The sequence below is a fragment of the Passer montanus genome, unplaced genomic scaffold (assembly GCF_014805655.1).
Source record: "Passer montanus isolate IOZ18808 unplaced genomic scaffold, ASM1480565v1 scaffold116, whole genome shotgun sequence".
Classification (NCBI taxonomy): domain Eukaryota; kingdom Metazoa; phylum Chordata; class Aves; order Passeriformes; family Passeridae; genus Passer; species Passer montanus.
The window spans coordinates 107117-128539 of record NW_024358278.1 but is presented as its reverse complement, the minus strand read 5'-3'; the positions used below and the strand labels follow the sequence as shown (position 1 = coordinate 128539).

Sequence of the window (21423 nt, the reverse complement as noted above, 5' to 3'; positions counted from 1 at the left end):
TAAAAGTCCACTGCAATTTGGCATCTAGATTGCTACCACAGACTGAGTCCCTGGGAAGACCGCGCTGGAAATGAAGCACTGGGCATTCGACATCCTGAAGAGTAAACAGGAAGTGTCAGCTTTCCTTGTAAAAGATCACATTTTACTGAGGTCTGATAATTTTGGCACCTAAAGAGGAGATAAAAGCTATCCACACATACAACACTCTACCCTTATACCAACAATGCTGTCATAACAACTGATCTTTTTGGATTTAATTTTCCCACAAATCATTTTGCTGTCCCTCCCACTGAAGACAAGAACGATGCCACCTTTGTATAAAGAATCCCAAACAATGCTTTTCTCAGAATTCACTCACTGGTATTTGACAGGTTTCTCAACAATAGCAACAAAATCTCTAGTTTCCACTAACACTGTTCTTCACATTGTTTATCCAGCTAATTTGAACAGTTACCCTTTCCAAAAACTGAATCACTGCTTCCTTCTGGTCTTCTTTTGTATTATCCAAGTGTTCCAGCCAAACTGAAAGTTCCTTCCATGTGTACTCAAACACTCCACTGTCACGTAAAACCTGCCCAGGAAACAAAGGGGGAGGTGTGTAAATAAACCTCAAAATACCTAAAGTACAAAACCCCAAGAGATATAGATCTTTCTGTATAGTAACTTCACAATTCCTTCTTTTGGGAAAGAAAATAAGAAGAGCAGGTTGATGAAAAGAAGTATCTGTCACTCTCCTCACCCCCTCAGTTCAAGGGGCCTTACTCCCACTCACTAGGGTGAGTTCAACTGCATAGTGGACAATAAAAATCTTACTTCCATAATTTCTGGAAAGCAGGTTATACTGCTTTCAGAGGGTTGTACATATTTATATCATCACAGGCAGAAAAAAAAATTGCCTTAAAATACCCTGTAGGGGACATTTAGAAAACTACTGATCTAACATAAAGGAAAATCATTGCCAGATTAAACCTAAATCAGGCTACTTATACATAAAACAATTAGGCAGATGAATAAACAGTCACGTAAATGAGCAGCAGGTTGTGACCACAGCAAGCTTCAGAGAGAAGTGCAAGTTGTGGTGAGGTAGATCCAGATGTACCACAACCAAGAGAGAGGCCTTGACATATCTAAAATTTTTCCCACTTTCCTATTCTCTAAATTCAGGCCCTGACCTCAGGCACCCAATCTAGCAACTTGGTGACCCTGTGCTCCAGCTCCAGAAGCAAGAAAGGAGGAGGGAGAAGAGGAGTGGAAGGAATCAAAAGTGACACCATGGTTAAACTCCCTGCCCCTATCCGTCAACAAGAGGGAAAACCTTGCTCAGCTTCCTGACTCTGGCACTCACATTACACAGGATCAATCTGTGCCTTTGCTCCTCTCCATACACACAATAAAAGCAAGCCACCACAACTCATTTGTTCTACATTTACTCTGTGCACAACACCAGCGACTCTAAAAATAACTGCTGCTTACATTAATCTGACAGGGTAATTAATTTAAATAAAGAAAAAATGAAGGAAACAGGATTCATTTTAATATAATTAACTATTTTTGGCAGAGTCTTGAAATAGAAATGCACTTGCAGCTCTCACAGAAACAGGCAGGAACAGAATGTGAAATCCAAAAACAAGCCTTCAGTTACATGGCACTGTGTAGAAAAATAAGTCATTACCATCTATTCTTAGCAACCTTTCTGCTGACGTAACTGTCCTCCCTAACTTCCCTGTTCCTGCATTCCCTTCAGACAAAATGCAATGGACTGAAGTGGAAAGTGGACACAAGAACAAGGCAGCCCATGTTTCCACCTGGCAAAAGAAAAAACACCAGAAAACCACCAGAAAAACAGCACATTTTGAGCAGGTTTTGGTTCAGACATTCATTACTTGGAGACCAAGAGAATCTGCCTTTAAACCCTTGCAAGGGTCAAGGGCAACAAAACCCCAATTCAACCACTGTAACTTTGGTCAGGGGGACTGAATATTAAAATGGCACTCTCTGATTTGAGCTAAATGCAAAGACTCAATCACAAAGCTGGGTACAAATTTGTGTGCCACAAATACTGCAGGACACTGCATGAAGAGCCCTGTCCAAGGCCAGTGCAGCTTCCTGGATGTTCTCTTGGCAGGACAGTTTGGTTGTATTTATTCCTATTGTAAATCTCTATCCCTACTCAGATAACTAAAAGATGTCCTCTTTTAATAAGCTGCTAAAAACATCAGCTTCTGGTGTCTTGTGGAGTTGTAGTTTTCTGAAAAATCAAATAACTAATTTAAATGTACAGAAGGGGATTTTAATTAATTTTTAAGACAAAAAGTACTCCTAGCATCAAAGTTTGTACCAGACACTAGCAGAGACGACTGTTCTTCAGGACCAGAGCAAACCATCTAAGGCTTACACAAGGCTGTAGTGATGAAGTACAGATTAAATAAATAATGATAAAAAAATAAAACTCAAAAGTAATCTCTTCTTGATCAATGTCAAGACCTTTTCAGGCAAAAATTATATTAATTTATTACAGTGCCATAATTAATTCAACCTAAGGGGGGGTGGGCAAACATTAAAGACATTTTCCTTACTCTTACATCAACTGCTGCAGGGAAGTCAGTTCACAGCATTTATTTCCATAAAATATTTTATTAATAGCCAATTATCTGACAGCAAATTTCAACAACAGTCACAAGAAACAGGAAAGGAGACTGTTGACCACTCAACCATGCAGTAAAGGTATCTGCTTGAAGAAAAAATTTTACAATCCTGAAATTTCAGACCAGTGTGATATAGTGAATATCCTGGTATTTCAATTCAAATGCTTACCTTGATGATTAACTTTTTGGTGGAAATTTTCAGATGAGAATGGGTACTTGTAACAAACATTTTCATCAGTAAATAGAAGACTGATTTTTCACCAGATATCTTCTCTGTCTCAGAGATGTCCTACAAGAAAAATATATTAAAATTCCTCTGCTACAGCAACACTGTACAGGACTATGCTGCACTGAGACTGACATGTAAGGTAAATATGCTATTTTATAGACCTGCCCAAAAGTCCCAAGGCCAGAAACAAATGGGATCATTTACACTACTTTGCATTTAATGAGCCAGGATCATTGTACTCATTTGTAAAATGCCCTCCTGGAAAGTGGAAGAAGACAGTAGTAACAGAAACCCCAACTACTACAAGGACCCAAGACAAAGCACCTCCCTCATCAATCATATTTTACTCCCCAATCATTCCACATCTATCCCTGTTACAACACTCCATGGGTGTCTCTGCTTCCCCTCAAAGCCTCGTCCACTCCTTTCTCCTGACATGACAAGCAAACTCTTGACAGAGCTCTTATTTTACAAGCCTGCAGTAGAAGAAAGAGCTGGGGCCTTGATGGTTTCCAGTAATTATGGGGAGCATTAAAAAATGTTGGAATCTTCCTTGGGAAGGGGTGGGATGGCTCCCATCAGTGGCTCATTTCCCTGGTCTGCAACCTCAGGCTTTCCAGACAAGGGGAAACCAACACATTGTCACTTGTGCTCCTCTCCAGAGACAGGAAGACCTACTGGAACCTTCTCCTGTGCTCACCATGGAGGTAAAAAATATTGTCCTTGTAAAAAACCTTTCTGATCAGACGGGATCTTTCACCACTGCTAAGAATGTAATTCCTGTTGGCTTTACAAAAGGGTCACCTCTTAAAATGACTGGGCTAATTTAAAATTAGGCAATGGCAGATGCAAAGATTTGAGGACAACAGACCAAGGAAACACCAATTTGCATCAGCCTCTTACCTGTACTTTGAACCAGGCAAATTTATTTGCGGGAAGTTCCAAAGCCACTTTCAGGATATGGTGCTGCAGAAGAGGAGGGACCTCCTCCCGCAGGCCCCTTTCAGTGACTATACCTGAGGTGTGAAAGCAAGAAACCAACCTCAGTTTGGTCCATCTTCCTGAAATCTCAGAATACTCATGTTTCAGCGTTTAAAACACAACTGTGAAACAAGCTGGCAATTCAAAGATCTTCATATCATGGGATCCCCAGACGTACTGCAACTAAGGCTGGCCAACCCAAGGTGAGAATCCAGCCCTCAGAGGGAGACTCCACCACCTGAGCCCAGCAGAAACCATTGGTTGTGCATGGGAATATAAAATTTCTTTTATCAGTCTCAGCAACCCTGAAAAGCTGTGACCTACAGGCAGTACAAAGGTTGGATAAGCTGGAAAGGAAAACACAGAACTTAAGTCAACAGGAAATCTTAATGCTCACAGCATGACAATATTTGCCCCAATGGAACTTGACACTCATGTACCTCCCTGCATCACTGTTATCACCAGCACAGGCACAACCTCCCTTATTCTGTCACAGGTCAGGGAGCTCCTGCAGTGCCATCAAAACCTGGGCTGCTCATACCTGACCTGTAGGTAAGTTACACAGGGACATCAGCTGTGCAAGGCACAGCTTGAGCCTCTCAGAACCTGTGTAGGATCTTTGTGGCCACATTAGAGAAACAACAAAACATTTTAAACAGTCACCACTAAGGCAATCCAAGAGTAAGACCAAACGATAAAACCCCATGAGCTATTTAAAGAACATACTGCTACAAGGCAGAGAAACAGGGTGCCTTTGGTGTCCATGTTTCCATCAGAAGGAGGAACAGAACTCTGACACCGACACATCTGAGGAAACAAAGTCTCATGATTCTTTTACACCATCATTATCTCTCTTCAAAATCAATACCCAGGCTCACTTCATTACATTTGTTTGAGAATGACACTTTATTTTCCAGCCTGTTTAACTTGATTATTTCATAACGTACCCAAGAGACCCACAAAGAGATTTCTGCCTCACAAAAGCGTGTCCTGCCTTTTGTTCAGTTTGAAGTAAGCAGACCAGTGCAAGAAATAAAAGGATAAACGGGTATGTGATGTGGTAAGTCACCAAGCACAAAAATTAATTAAACATGCTTTGATAGAGGGATGAAAAACCTCACGAATGAGAGATGATTTAGAGAGGGATTGTTCAAAGTCCCTTTTTCTCTTACAGGTTAACTAAGGCATTTACGTAACTCCCATCCCTACACATGCCAGGCCCTGCCTAACACACAGACAGCTGCTCAACCTGGGTGACCCACAGAGAGCACTGATGCCCAATTAACCCTTTGCTTTCTCCCTCAGTCTCAGCTGTACATGGCCACATCGACTGTACCACAAGCAGTACTGGAGGAGCTGCCCAAATCTGTAAGGCATGATTTGCCCTTAGTGAAGTCATGCTGGTTGTCACCAACCACCTCTGTGCTTTACATGTGCTTTAGCTGAATTTCTAGGAGAATCTGCTCTGTGATCTTGCCCAGCATGGAAGTGAGATTAACTCATCTGTAGTTCCTTGGGCCTTCCCCTTTCTCCTTTGTAAAAATGAGGGCTATGTATCCCCCTTTTCCAGTCAGTAGGAACTCCACCAGACTGCCACAAATTCCCAAATACAATGAGTAGTGGATTAGCCACTTCCTCTGTCAGCACCCTCAGGACCTGTGGATGGATCTCATCAGATCCCATGGACTTGAGCACATTCAGGTTCCTCAGATGGGCTTGAACCTGATCCTTTCTGACAGTGGGCTCAGGGTCTTCACTCTCCCAGTCCTGGCATTTGCCTTTCCCAGCTTGGGAAGCTTGGCTGAAGAACTTGCCATTGAAGCCAGTCAGGTTTCCCATTTCCTTCTGGAGAGGGCCCACATCATCCCTGGGCTTTCTTTGGTTGCCAATACACCTATGGAAGCACCTCCTGTTTTCTTTAACATCCCTGGCCACAATCAGTTCTAACTGAGCCTTAGCTTTCCAAACCCTATCCCTAGCTTCCCATACAATTTCCCCATATTCCTCCCAAGCCACCTGTCCTCCCTTCTACCTCCTGAAAGCTTATTTTTTTCTGCCATTTTGCTCTTCAGCTCCTTATCCATCCACGGAAGCCCCCTGGCATTTTTTTCCAATTTCCTCCTCTTCAGAACTCACAGCTTGGAGGAGGTGGTCCTTGGATATCAGCCAGCATTCTAAGGCCTCTCTGCCCTTTTGGGCTCGGTCTCTATTGGACGCTACAAAGGCCAAATCTCTGTTACAAGATTTTTCAGAGGACACAGAATTTTTTAGAGGATTTTCCAGACTAAGAGGTGCTGTTCTTCACTCCCACCCTGAAATTTCTGTGAATTATCCTGTTCAAAAAACTCTTTACCATTGCAGCTAATAAGAGTTTGGAAATAATTACTGACAGTGGATTCTTGACAGAGGACTAGAAGAAAGTTCTTTAAGAGCTGAAGATAAACCTTCCTCAGAAAGATTAGAATTCCAAGCCCATGAAGACCAAACACTTCAAAGAATACGACACACAGAGAGGAAGACTGGAGTGCAATGTAGTGCTGACAGCTGGGGGTGGCAGAGCAGCTGTGGAATTTAACAGTGCCAGAGCACTGCAGAAACAGCAATAATAAATGCCAACACAATGGAGAAATTAAAATGGGCTACTTTTAGAAAACAATTCTTTATCTCCACAGAAAAGCAAACATTCCGTTTTGGTGTGGACTTTGTAAACAGCCAAAGAAAACAGTGGAGGAAATACAAATACTCATCACATACCTTTTATCAGCTTGCTAAAATCAAAGTTGCTCTGTGCTACCATGTGGGGCACAACCTTCTGATAAAGACATATGACCTGAAGCAGTGCAGCTTTCAGAAGCAGCGTCTCAGCATCATCTGAACCTAAACAAAATGTTTCCATAATTAGTTTCTTCTTCTTTCATAGCAAGAGTGCACAGTGTCACACTTCCGTTACCCAGCATGAGAATTAGTAACAGTATTTCCAGCAGATTTGCCTAGGCAATGACCTGCTGTCTTCCCAACAAGAAGAATGAGAAAAACACCTGTGGAATCTCCAGTTTCATTCCCCAGCATTCCTGTATGAATACTTTCAAAACTAAATCTGCTAATTCAGTGCTTAGATTGAGAGCTGACATTTCTAATTAGACTCAGAAGTCCTCACACATATAAAACACAACCTGAGGATCTGAATACTTGCTGTAAGAATCCCACCCATCCCGCTGCTGTTTAAGGCTGAACAACAGGAAAAAGTGGAGGAAAAGATATGGTCATGCTGCTGATTTCTGGGGACACTACTTTGAGCTAATGTCAGGTAGGTTTGGCTGGTGAAGAGCAGAAGACAGTGCACTACAGTTTGATGCAAATTTATTATTTCAGTTAGAAACTTCTTTCTTTCCTTTTCCAAGTAACACTTTCTCAGTGTAAACTCCTGAGTTTAAACTCTGCAAGAGGCAGACAACAAATACCAGTATGAGAGAAACACCAATAGCACTTAAGGCAACTGTTTACTTCCTAGGAAAAGCCATCTCAGGTTTCAGTTGTAACATGAGGATTCATAAAAGCTACTTGTTATCCAGTCATTAATGAAAGCAATCAAAGTATATGGGTGAAAACATTTAACACCTGATTTTTTCCTATTTACTTGGGCTCCCTCACTGAGTTAGGAAGAACTGGATGAATGCCATGGATAAACTCTGTTTGCCTGAGTCTCAGCTCCCATTAGAAAAGAAATCTCTAGAGACCACAATGCAAATAAAGCTGTAAAAAGTGAACTGGGAGTAAGTGACACAGCATTACCACCTCAGAATGCTGAGGAACTACACCTACAGTCCTACAGAAATTAGCTGTTTCACTGCTTTCCAAGCCTTGCACTGCCAGTGCCGACAACATTTTGCTGCCCAAAGGGAGGCACAGAAGGACATCCACTGAAAATTTTGCTCCCGGAAATATCTCTGTGGAATATGCCCTGTGAAGGGCAAAACTGGTTGCAGATTAACCTCTAGCCCACAAGGAAAACTTCACAGGCAGTTGGCCCAGATACAGACAACCCTGAAACTCCTCATTCCCTGTAATGGAACTGTGGAAGGAAGCCCTTGGGGAGGGATGCTGGATTTGAGAGAGGAAAACTGAGGCCTTCACTCCATCCCTTTCCCCCTCTTCCAACATTCATAATTCCACTCCTGTGTTACAGCAATACAAGCATTTGTGTAGCCACAGTAACTAACTGCCAAAAAAAAAAGACCTCCTAGTAAAATAACTTGGACAAACAAAAATGTCTCAAAAAAATTATTTTTCAAGCATATCAGTCTCCCTGTCAGTTTTATTTTGTGGCTGTGAAACAGCTACTAGCATGGAAAGGTTAAGGGCAGGAGGGCTGAGTTCAACAAGAGGAACAGCAGAGCCCTGCACCTGAGAAGGAACAGCCCCATTCATCAGTACATTCTAGAGCCCACCCAAGCAGAGAGCAGGTTGCCAGGGAAGGCCCTGGTGTCCTGGTGCCAGGGAGCTGCTCCTTCCCTTCCTCTCAGCACTGGGGAAGCCAAATCAGGAGCTTTGTGTTCAGGTCTGGACTCCCCAGAAAATGGAGACACTGGGGAAGAGTCCAGCAAAGGCTCACAAAAACGGTGAAGGGACTGGAATATCTCTCCTGTGAGGAATGGCTGGGAGAGCTGGGACTGTTCAGATGGAAGAGAAGGCTCAGGGGCATCTTATCCATGCTTATGAGCACCTGTGTGAGAGTGCAAAGATGATGGTGCCAAGCTCCTCCCAGAAGCAGCCGGTGGCAGGAGCAAAGGCACTGGGCACAAAGTGAAATAGGAACACTCTGAGCATCAGGAAACACTTTTTGACTAGAGCACCCACACAGGTTACCCAAGAGGGTTCTGGAGACTCCATCCTTGCAGATGTTCAAAAGCTGTGTGAATGCAGACCTGGGTAACCAGGTTTAGGCAGAGGTATAAGGCAAGATGATTTACAGAGATCCCTTCCAGCCTAACCATTCTGTGATCCTGGCACAGCCAAGTCAAACTGCTTAACCTTCGAGTAGCAGAGGCAGCCTAAATGTTGAACTCAGGCAATTCTAACGGCCTGAAGAACTGAACAAAGAAAAGGTGAGCAGTAAATACACAAGTGAGATCTGGATTCTGCTGAAGTTAAGGGTGGGATGAGGGTTCCGTAACACTCATTCCCACAGAGATAAGAAGCTGTAACACCACCTGCTTTGCCTACCATGCTGCTCAGCAACTTCTGTCTCGGTCATTGCCTTCACAGTGGAGACATCACCTTCCTTCTTCTCTGCTGGGCTGTCACTGTGTTTTCTCTCTTGTTTCAGAAGGGACTGCCAGACAGCCACTACACTAGTCATGTCTGGTAAAATCTAAAAGCAAAAAGGGTAAATTGCAACAGCTCGCCTTTGCAAGACAAATACTTCCCCAAACAAATAAGATAAATACTTCCCCAAACACCCAACAGGAAGATTTGCTGCTCTTCACAAAGGCTGGAATTGACCTTGTGAGCAACCAGAGAATGACCTGAAATCAAGCACTGTACTTCCACTTCTGCCTAACTTAAGTACTGGAAAGAACATTTTATTGAAAAGGCTTCCTGTGAAAAATTTGTTCGGTTCTTCTTCCTCATGGCGTATTTTCAACTCAAGTGGTCTCTTGTCTAGTAACTTCTGAGTAACTTCTGCTGGCTATATTGACTTGAACCAGGAAGAGAACTTGCTTCCCGCTCTTGGAAATCATTTGGAGCACAACAGCCATTAATGCTGCAAATCCATCTCCCCACAGAATTCTGCATTCCCATCAGACAGACACGTCAGGAAGCACAGGCTCCTACCTCACCATTTAACCCACAGCCTCCCCCAGAGTACCATCTCCTGGCTTCTCAGCTGCAACCACTCGAGGACAAAGTACAGGGGAGAGCAGCTGTCTACTGCCTGCAAAGTGCCTCCTGTCAGCCCCCAACTGTCTCTTTCTTTCTACCTTGCTGACAGCTTCTCTGTAGAGCTGCACAAACTCCTGCATTGCCGGCAGTGTGTAGATTTGTGACCTTTGCCAGGTTTCTTCAGACAAACAGCGCTGAATGTTCCTCAGGGCTCTTCTCAGCACCATGGATACCAGTGACAGGATGCTTTGCTTCACCTCTGTGCTGGGCAGCTAAAAGAAGGAAGTGAATTAATGACATTTCAGTGATTGCTGTTACACTATGTACAGATTCCATACTCTGAATGTGTGTTAAAATTGGTCAATGAATTACTTATTTTCTACATCTTAGCTAGCAGTAAAGAATCCATACATTTTCAGATTCCCAGCCTAAAACACTAGCAGACAGTGGCAGAACTGGTGCTTGTGAAAGGCACCTGGAATTAATATCAGTGATTTTAATTAATTTTCCAGTGCTTCACCAAGCCAAATTTATGCTGAGGCAGACAACATAAAACACAAGTAATTAACCAACTTAAGAAATTTCTTGAGTGATCACACACTAAAATGAAACAGTACTAACTAGGACAGAAAAGTCACTGAAATACTATAGACTGCTCTTACATTTAACCCTTGGGTGAACATTGTTCTATTGCACACTGCAGGGACTGTTGTCACCATCACCATAGAAAGCAATCTGGGAAGAGGAATAAATTCTGAAATCTTAAAAGCACTGGAGATCTCTGGTTGAGCCTCATAGATCTGAAAGAAAAGAAACAAAAATTTAAGCCCCATTGATACAGTTCTGGAGATGACAGCTTCTGGGGAGCATTTTACAGAAAGATTTTGACTTGTCGGAAGTAATGGCAACATTAAATGTCAATTTTTATGCAAAAATGCTACAGAGCATCCTCCAGACTCCTAATCAACTAAATGGACCCTCTGTATGCAACCACCATCCCTTTTCAAGAGATTCCAGATCCTACTTGCCCATTTTAAGCTAAACAAAGAGGCAGTGGAACACTCAAAAAGGACAAAAGGTTTTTCTAGTTGAGCTTTGATGTTGCTGCATCTCAAAAAATATGTCCCTGATATGATGCTTTCCACTGTTTCTTAGACCAATTCCTTCTTTACCAGTTAAGTTTAAATGTTTATAGAGCCTCCTGCTCTGAGCATGGCTTTGTACCATCACCCATACTCTTACCTTCTTGAGTAACTTCATGTTGTCCATCCAAGCAGACTTCACTCTAGGAACAAAAGAATACTGGGTCTCCTTGAAGTATCTGTTCAATAAATCTGGGCATACTTTGAGAATATTTACCACGAGTTCAGCAACCATTTCATCTTCTGTTGCAGTTTTTAAACCAAGCAGGAAATGTAGAAGTACCACATTTCCTCCCCTGTTGAAGACAAAAAAAAAAATAAATTTGAATATGAAATCCTTATTTTGATACTTTTTGTGGGATGTGAACTCTGCAGCTTCTCCAAGTGTTAATTGAAGGTAAGATCTCTCACCCTCATGGCATAATTTCTGAGTTTATGCTCAAAGAAGTAAAAAAATAATTTACCTCCACATTTTCTGCATGACAAACAGTGAATTAACACCACATATCTCAGGGCAAACAGGGTAACTAGTGAGGCCTCTTTTGCTTCTAGCAAAGAAACCACATACAATCCCAGCTGCCCAGTGACTTACTTGCCAGAAGTTCCAAGACTTGGATCATGGAATGTTATGCCATGTTTCAGAGAGCAGCAGAGGTCTGTTAAGAAATTATGCACAAGTTCTCGTACCATTGCTTTTCCCACCTCCTCAGAACCTTGAGCCACCTGTAAAAACCAAAAAGGAGTAAAAAAGGCATATGAGATTTGGCATCACAGATATCAGCTTCACTCATTTTATATGGCTCCTCTTAAGAGAAATACTAAAACAAAGTTTGGCTTTTGTTCAGATTAAAAAGAGAAGCTTCAGGACTTGAAGGTCCCTCCTAGCCCAAACCATTCTGTGATTCTACGATTCCATTAACCTTCTAAATCCGGAACAACTCAAGATGCCTATGGATGAGAAGACTCTAGAAAACTGTGGCTGGGAAATCATGAATCATATGATTAATAGGGACTGCCAGGAATTGTAAGAACCCAAAGTGATTCAGAACTGAAATGAACGCTTATGAATGGGTTTAGAGATTTGCACAGCTCCAAGCAGATACCTACTACAAACAGATCTCCTCCAAAGGGTGTTTACAGTACATCAGGATGGGAGTGGCAAGGTCATAGGCATGTGGTAGAGGAATACAAGAGGGCACAAACAAAGGTGAAAAATCTGTAGCAAAAATCCAGTGAGAAGCCGCAGAAATTTTGGGTTTCTTTTTAAACAGGCTCAGTAGATTCCTCTTCTTGAGCTCATCAAGCTCAGAGCAACTGGGAGCTGTTTCAAAAGCTGTGGGCAGCAAGAGGAGGGGAAATAAAGGCAGAACAAGGACTAAGAGTAACAAAGAAATAAATGGCCAGACCTTTAAATCCTCAGGGCTGACATCAGTAATCCCATTCCAACGGTACAGTGAAGCGATGTGAAGCAACACTTCTGCAGTGAAAAAACGCACCTTTTGCGTCTTGTTGATATTTTTGTTATGAACCACCTGAAAATGAGAAAAATGCAAACTCTTCTATTTATCGCAAGTTGTACAAAATCATGGCAAAATAGCCACATCCTTCTAGTACACACAGAGCCGGCTCTCCTGACCACAGCATAAGAAAGGTTCTGCTTCTCCTGTCAACACTTCTCTCACATGCTCCTGCTCCACCCTGACCCCACACCAACCTCTGCAAACCCTGCACATGCTGGACAGGACAGATGTTCATGTTCAACTGAAGAGCACAGATCATGTTTAGAGCATCACAGCCACAGAGATGAACCAGGGGAACCCGGGCGTAGACATAGTAAAGCCTACTACAAATAAAGTTTGAATGACAGGGAATACAGTGGAGGAAATTTCTCAAAAGTTCTTCTTCCGTGCTTTAATGCTGACATGGTTTTAATTCTCATTTTTCTTGCTAAGCTGAAAGAGTCATACAGTTTGCTGGGATCCACCAATAATGCAACAGCTCATGATGTATGATTCCCACATAGGAAAAGCTTCATTTGAAAAATCAAATTCCAAGGAGGTTTATTTTACATTTAAATGATAGCTTTTTTATTAACCTGCTTTTTTGTGCTATTGCAACAACAAAATGAAAGAACATTTTTGGCTTTAGCTGGTCAGTTGAGAAAAGCCCGAGTCTGAAGCAGGCTCTTATGGCTACATTCCAAATTTGAAACTATTTTTTCTTCATTCTCTCAACTGTTCAAGCAACAGCTACGCAACATTGCTACTGTAGCTCAGAACAGATATTAAAAAGTCATAGATTCTGGAGTTAAAAACATTTTAAAGAAATAAAATATATCTCAGGTGTAGCTGCTCTACAAGCAACAAAAGCACCCTACAAAAGTGACAGGGCCCTGCTCAGAAGGTGACAGAGCACAGGAAAGGCAGCCACCAGTAAACAAACTCTCACACCTTTCAGCAATTCCTGCTTCCCTGTTTTCAATCCTGAGGCAGTAATATAGCCAAGTTACCAACCTCCAACACGTATTATCAGTCACACACACTGCAGCAGCACACTGCCAGCAGTCCTAAGAACTGAACATTGTGTGAGAAATCACTGCAGAACTGTTTTCAGCAGTGAGGAAAATAGAAAATGTGAGACAACACAGTTTCAAGGGTGTACCATACCTTAGTTTTCAGTGTGGAAAGTAGAAGATTGACAGTAGAAACTCTGTCTTCCTTTATTTCAGAGCGGAGAATAGCTGGAATGAAATCTAAGAGGACATTTCAAATGTTAAGTCAAAATGTGAAAGCTCTTTTCACACTAAAATACTTCAGGGAATTCATACCCATTCCTCTTCCATGTCACATTACTTATCTTGCTGTTATATTCCAGGACGAACCAAAAGGCAGCAATCAGAGTTCAGAAGGATGATGTGTCTGTGACTATGGTTATGAGCAAGTGATGCTGCCAAACCTACTCTCATCTTGACTGGCCGATTTGCCAACTTGCAGATTAACACTGCTAGAGCATCTTTCAACTTCAAATACATTTTGGGCCCGGAAACACCATACTAAAATTCAAGTAATTTCATTTTCCTCCCATTGAAGCACTTGCAATTGTTTCACTGAGTGATCCGCAAAATGTTTGGAGGTTCCACCTCCAACTACATGCATCACCTTTTGGCTCACCTGTGCATCCCAAAGTTAGACAACTTCAGTTTACAGAGAACTTAGGGCTCTTACAGGGAAATGAAAGCCATTTGTACTGACTGGGCTGAGGTGTGCAATCCCCAGCCTGAAAGAACTAAACAACTGCCAGCACCTAAAGGAAATCAGCAGCCCTGGGGTACCAGGAGCACGAGAAGTAAATAATTACAGCCAGTTCTCAGTCCCCTGCCACTACTTGCTGCCAGTTAGTGGCTTGATGACTTTTTTTTAAACAGTATTCCTAGATCCCTTCTGAATTGTCTCATAGCTTTTCCAAGGGTCACAATTCACAGGGCAGAAAGGTAACTGAAGTGCACCCTTTTCAAAAGAAAATTAATGCAACACATCTACTGTTACTGTCTCATGAGCAAGGCTGGAGATCATAATTTTTTTTTTTGTTTATTGACTCTATGACCTCAAAGTTTTATATCAGATTTATGGTTTTTTTTTTTAATCTGTGTGACCAAAGACTTTATTTTTGCAAAGTTTTAGCAGATAGCATATTGTTCTCAAGCAGAAGAGGCTTATTTACTACACTACCAAAGACGTTTAAAGTTTTTCAGATAATAAGATTAAAAATATATATTTTGCTTCTTTCTTACTAGTGCTCTCTACCTGGTTCACATTTTTAATTAGGTCATATTTATTATCACCTATAAATGACTGTGCCTTAGAAACAAAAACCCATCAAGCAATTATGAAGTACCTTTTAATTCCAGCACCTGTGCCAAGATTGCATTGTCACCAGCAATGAGAAAGGAGAGAGCAAACTGAATATAGGCCATGCGGACATCTGGTCTCCCCTGGAAACGTAAAAATGTAAATATAAAATTAAAAAATGTTGTTAGGACACACATTGTACCCAACTGCAGAACTGATACTGCAACTGCTGATTATCCCTAGAAGCACCATAAATGGGTACATGAAACAAATGCTATAAAAATGTTGCATGCAGCCTGAAAGAACTGTATTACATTTACATGCAATACATCCACAGTGTATTCAGCTAAAAAACTTCTTGCATTAAACAGATCACTTTTACATAAAAAGAAAAATGTACTAGTTCATGTGATTTTCAATTCTCAGTGTATGAGACCAGGCCACAAATTTAAAGAAAAAGGAAACACCAACAGGCATTTCATGCCAAACCCTGCATCACTGAACTTCCTCACTTGAGCACTGCTTGTCAGTTCACAAAAATGCCCATAAAAAGGGGTGAATATAAACTACCAACCCAGGCACAGTGGAAGCAGTGAAAAATTGACCTGTAACAGCACCATTGGATATGAACATTGAATCACAAAATGGTTTGAGTTGGAAGGGATCTTCAGGATCACCCCATTCCACACCCTGCCATGGGCAGAGACCCCTTCCACTATCCCAAGCCCTGTTGCTCCCTGCCCTGTCCAACCTGGCCTTGGACACTTCCAGGGACGAGGCAGCTGCTTCTCTGGGCAACCTGTGCTGGACAGCATCTCATGACCCTCGTGGTCAAGAGTCTCCTCCCAATACCTAACATAAATATAGCCTCTTTCAAAGAGTCACCCCGCGTCCTACCACTACACTCCCTGGCAGAGTCCTGCAACGATTTACAATTTTTTTTAAACCTGCAGCGCGAAATTAAGCTGCATGTAAAGAAGCCTGAAAGAAGATTCTAAGCAAGCAAAAGATAGGGCAGCAGGGACTCACGAAAGGGTTGAAAGAAGAAATAAAGAGAAACTAAACAAGATTTTGCTGTAAGCTTTGGGCCTGGTATTTTTGTGTTAAAAACTCACCTCTGACAGCCAGCTGTGACACAATTTCATGGAAAGCTGTAAAAGACTAAGACCTTTTAGAGGCTAGTCTCCTTGTACCTTACTCGTGTATTTAAGCAGCTTGTGGTCAAAAGAGTACACCCAAGCATTTTAAAATTAAGGGTGGAGGTACTCCTGCAGATAACTCCTGCAGTGAGGTCAAAATCCGTGGAATCTGACAATTCCGGAACTATAAAAGGTGGTTCCAGGGAAAAAGGGATGTGTTTGGGTTTTTGCCTTCCACTTGATTGCTTTATAAAGAAAAAGTCTGAATTTTCATCTCAGATGGCACAAACCCAACATAAATGTACACATTCACTCTGCAAGTAATCTTAAAAATCCAGAAACAATATGTCAACATTGAAAACAATACTGGATTTATTATACATTTGCATTTGGAATGACACAAATATTCTTGTTCTAAAGCACTGGTTTGGGTCAATCCTGACTATTTTTAGCAAATAAGGGAGGGAACACTAAATAGTTTCTTCTGGAAAAAGAGGAGTGACTTTTTCTCTTCACTCACATATTCTTCTTCAGAATTTCCAGCTAGAGATTATTTAGAACTCTTGTTTATGTTTTCAAATGCAATTACTCTGTATTAGTACTGGGCAATATCCCCTCTCCAACTTCCATTTATTTCAGTGGGACCAAACTGCAAAAAAAAGACTAGTTTTCAGGAGTTTACTATCACTTTCACTCTGCTTTAGACATTAGCAGGGCAGTTCACAGAAGCTGTACAGTTTTATTTCTCCATAGCTTGTTGGAAACACATAAGGCATTTTCATGTTTCCAGTTAGGCACATCAAGGACTTCAGCCTGACACAGCACAGGAAGGGAGAGTTAAGCTTGCAGATGAAAATACAGCAAACATTGGCAACAGTTTTTTTCTGAATAGACAGCTAAAAAAGCTGGCAGAGCCATGGCATAGCATGCCATGGCATGCAGCACCTTAATTTACCTGCTTACATCTTCTTTTCAACAATCCAGGCAGGTACTTGTTATTGAAATCAAAATGACTATATAGGTCCCTTGCTGAATCCGGGCCCTGAGCCACCATCGCTGACAGCAGTGTGAGGCACCCTCGGCTCATCCTGAAAAAACAAAGCACAGGCAAACCTGCAGGCTATTTCCAGGATGATGGTTACACAAACCGCCAAACCAAGAGATCAAAACTTAAAAGAAAAAATAGGAGGAAGTTAAACAATCAAAGTAATTATTCTAGGCAGTAATATCAGCAGCTGGGAAAGAGGGGTGAGGGAAGGAGGGAGAAGGAAACGCCTTTTTATATTCTTCCCCAAAATTAAGCTGTAACGTGAGGCTGGATATTCCCTTTATAAAGCAGTTTAATAGGGAGAAAGTGACGAAATTAACAACTTGAAGATACTTGTTCATGGCAGTGGAGTTGGACTAGACAATCCTTAATTATTCCATGATTCTATGAACTCCTAAATTCATAAAGTCTTGCCATTTATTTCAACAGGAATATATCAGGGCCACTACACTCAGAACTGCAGACCTCCATCATCTGAACAGCCACTACCATGAACAGATTTGTAATCGGTCCATTGTGTTTCTGTCATGGACAATCTATAAAAAGCCACATGATTCAAGCAGAGATCCCATCTAGACATACAGTAAAGAAAATACCTCTGCCCATCAAAGAGGTTGTACAAAAAATGCAGAGCATCTCCCACCAGAAATCTGCACACTCCTCTGTGCAGGTTCTAGAAGGATTTCTCCAGAACCCGCAGTCTTTAAACAGTTAAATCAGAAGTGCAGATCTTGCACAGCTTCAAAATTTGTTTCCAGTATACCTATTTGAGATTCTTTGTCCTGTTAAAATGCCTGCTGCAATAAGATCAACTGTGCAGTGCAGGAAGGACAGTTGTGTCTATGAACTGGGAACGCACAGAAAGATTTTCCACTTCTGCTCAAAGACAAGTCACTGGCCTTGGGCAAGCCAATTTCAGTCTGGTTTTTTCTCTGCTTTCCTCTTCCTCCCAGGTTTGTACTGAAATGTTTGACATTTGCAACTTCTTTCCCCTATTCACATGAGCATGAGAAATTTTTTGGTCCAGATTAGATAACACAATTATCGAACAACCTAAAATGACCTCAGACTTAAGAGACTGAAAAAATTACAGAAGAAAAGCCAGTCTGAAGGAGAAAAATCCTTTATAAACATGGAAACCTGACTCCAAAAAATACAGGGAAATAAAGCACTCAAGAGCAGCTCTTTTTGCCATCACAGGAAGACTGCCCAGCCCTGTTCCACACAATACATTTCACCCCACAAATCAAGCAGCATTAAAGTAACAGGACTCAAGATACCACCCACGTTAGCTCTCACTAGGACAGTCCCAACTGATGAAAACTACAGCTTCAGGAAACTATCCTACAGCACTGGACTGCTTGATGTATCAGTTACCACTTTGCAAAGATTTCCACAGACAATTATTTTTTGGCAAGTGGAAAAGGATTATTAATTAAAGGTGGATTATTATCAGTAAGTCAAGATGAATTTTGTAACATCTAGTACAGTCCCTCCTGACCAATTGACAGAGATTCTCCACCAGAGCACAAGAAGACTTACCTGTGATTTTCAGAATACAAAGCAGCATAGACCAGTTTCATATAGGAATGAATCAACTTTTTGACAATGTTCATTCCCACAACAGAAAAATGTGAGAGGTCACTGGCTGTCCTCAGTAAAATAGCTTCTAGAGCTTGAAAGATTAACAGCATCTGCAGGATAAAAAATTATGTTAATATCTGACAATATCAGGTAAGACTTGAAATTATTAGCTGAGCAAACAGTAATAACCACCATTAATAAAAAGAGTAACCCCACTCCAAGAGGAAAGCTTCCACATATGAAAGTGACATTAACTTCTAGATTCTCTCCCAAATTAATGCTTCCTCTTTGAAAAGATCACTTCTGAGAGCATGTAGTTTCAAGGAACCAATGCTTCAAGAGACAATTTCTGCTAAGTGAATAACGAAAAATTAAATGTGCTGGAGAAACAGATCAGGGCTGTTCCAATCTGGCAATTAATTCCTGCCAGAAGAATTCAGAATCCATACAGCACTGGGACTGTGTCCATTACAAACATCAGCCCCTACAGAGACAAAAATGATATATATACAGACAAATATACTGAAAGGCAAAGAACAGCAAGTGATGGTTAAAAAAGTCACACAGTACAATACTACATTGTAAGCAATAACATTGTACATTGTAAGCATTGTAAACAATGCTACACAGAAAGCATACTACATCGTAAGCAATGCTGCACTAGAATTCACAGTGAAAAGTTATTGAACTCTTGGTTCATTCTTCATATTCTGATGAGCATAAATTGTGTCCAACTAAAATAAGAAAAATGAAGTCAACTTCAGTACCAGTGGCTTCCTAGAAATACTGATGTATCAATCAGATAACTAAAAACATTTACTTTCACTAGACTACTTTTGTTTTGCTTTCTTAACTGCTTCTGTTGATCCTCTTATTTCCTAAAAGGCCTTTTGATAACACTTAAAGAACCTTAACAGCGTGATTTGGACAGGACTATTGGTTGCGTGTGTCATTAAACCCAGGAACATCTATGAACAGAAAGAAGCATCTCCAACTTGGTAGGTGCTTCTGCCACTGCTACTTCCAGAAAAAAAACCCCAAAAAACAACAAACAAAAATTTACAGAGTTATTTACACATCAAAGCACTATTTATTCATAGACCCACAGAATATCCTGAGCTGGAAGGGACCTACAAGGATCATCCAGTCCAACTCCTGGCCCTGCACAGACACCTGAACAATCGCACCCCGTGCCTGAGAGCATTGTCCAAACATGCCTGGAGTTCTGGCAGCCTTGGTGGCTGTGATCATTCCCTGGTGAGCTTTTGTTGGCTCTTGTCCAGGTGGGATTGCTGCGATTGTAGCCGCCAGTCCCTGAATGACAGCCCCCATATCCAACTTACTTCACTTTCAGGCTTCCTTTCTCCATCCAGAAGCTTGAATATCTCAGCACACTCCATGGAAATTTTCACGTATCCCTCCACGACATCGTACACTTCGGGCGACGGCAGCGTCCTGGCGACGGACACGAAGGTCTCCAGCCCTGCGAAGCCACAGCGTCACCCGGGGCACCAGCGCCGCGCGTGGGGCCCGCTCTGGGCCGGGCCCTGAGGGGCCGGGCCGTGCCCATGTGCGGCATCCTCACCAGCAGCAGCATCCGTGCCACTCCGCGACGTCCCACGGGCAGCCCCCTCAGCCCGGGACAGCCGCCTCAGCCCGGGCCGGCTCCCTCACCGCGCTCCTTTGCCGCCCTGCCGAGCCCCTCACCCTTGGCGGCGGCCGCGGGGTCCCGCAGCAGCGCCTTGAAGCGGGCGCCATTGAACTCCTCGTCCCGCGGGCCACAGGCGCGCTTGGCCGCAGGTTCCCCACTCCGCTCCCCGGCCTCGCCGCTCCGCTTCCCGGCCATGCCCGATCCGAACGCGGCCCAGGCCCGCCCCGGAACCGCCGCCGCTCCCGCAGGAAGGGGCGGGCTGAGCGGGAGCAGCCCGGGGCCGTGGAGGACCCGGCCCGGAGTAGCGGGAAGGATTTTCCAGCTACCAGTGCCGAGGTGGGCAAAAAGAGTTAAAAATAGTTATCATGGAATGGTTTGGAAGGGACCGTAACCATTCCCACCCCTGCCATGGCAGGGACGCCTTCCACTAGGTCATTTTGCTTCACGCCCCGTCCTGTCTGGCCTCGGACACTTCCAGGGACCCAGGGGCAGCCACAGCTTCTCTGGGCAGCCTGTGCCAGGGCTTCACAGCCGAGTATTCCTTCCCAGTGTCCCATCTGCAGCAGTCTCTCATCCACGGCTGCTTGCAAGGCCAAGCGGGTTTTTGTCATTCCCCAGACTGCAGCCCCTGCGATCCTGAACCAACACTTCGGAGTGGAAGGGGAAAGCACAGAGTGCAGGGAATCGGGGAGGGGCGAGAACTTGCTCAGATACTCCTCTCTTTCCAGGAAAGGGAGAGGCTTCGGGGTGACCTAACTGTGGCTTTCCAGTACCTGAAGGGGCCCACGGGAAAGATAGGGATTATTTATAAGGGAAGGAGTGATAGGAAAGGGGGAATGGCTTCCCACTGCCAGAGGGCAGGCTTAGATTAATTAACAGCTAAACTGTTCCCTTGTTTTCAGCAAGAGTTATTCCAGGACAAGCACAGTGATAAGGAGGAATGAAAAAAGCCTTGTTCCAAGATACTGTTTCATGTGGAATGGCAACAGTTGAAACAGTAGTGGAAGATAGAGGAGATTATTTCAGTAAGAAAAAAATAAAGATCTATCCAAATCCAAACCAGATTTTTTTTTCATATGTGAATGTAATAAAGGTAAAATTAGTATCTTCCTGGGCTTTTTCAAACTGATTTTTGTTTTGTTTTGTTTTTTTAGCAAAATACAGTTTAAAAAAGTGATCCAGAAGAGGGCATCATTCAGAGTCATTCTGAGACCTAGGATGAACAAATGCTTTCACATTGACAGAGGTTGCTGCGATGATTTGAGAACAGAGG

At 42.6% G+C, this 21423-nt stretch overlaps 1 protein-coding gene across 1 annotated transcript in view; it reads right to left on the bottom strand.

Moving 5' to 3' along the window:
* The window catches only part of URB1 (URB1 ribosome biogenesis homolog), a 42046-nt gene extending 21090 nt beyond the window's left edge, over positions 1-20956 (bottom strand). The window contains 18 exon segments of the mRNA XM_039696986.1: positions 455-571; positions 2815-2934; positions 3778-3890; positions 6610-6732; positions 9079-9226; positions 9837-10010; positions 10401-10538; positions 10981-11176; positions 11473-11603; positions 12287-12412; positions 13547-13632; positions 14775-14871; positions 16823-16955; positions 18458-18609; positions 19843-19982; positions 20207-20363; positions 20366-20485; positions 20488-20956. Coding sequence (XP_039552920.1) covers positions 455-571; positions 2815-2934; positions 3778-3890; positions 6610-6732; positions 9079-9226; positions 9837-10010; positions 10401-10538; positions 10981-11176; positions 11473-11603; positions 12287-12412; positions 13547-13632; positions 14775-14871; positions 16823-16955; positions 18458-18609; positions 19843-19982; positions 20207-20363; positions 20366-20485; positions 20488-20517 — 2301 coding nt within the window. The 5' untranslated portion in view covers positions 20518-20956.
* Between the last annotated feature and the right edge of the window lie 467 nt (positions 20957-21423).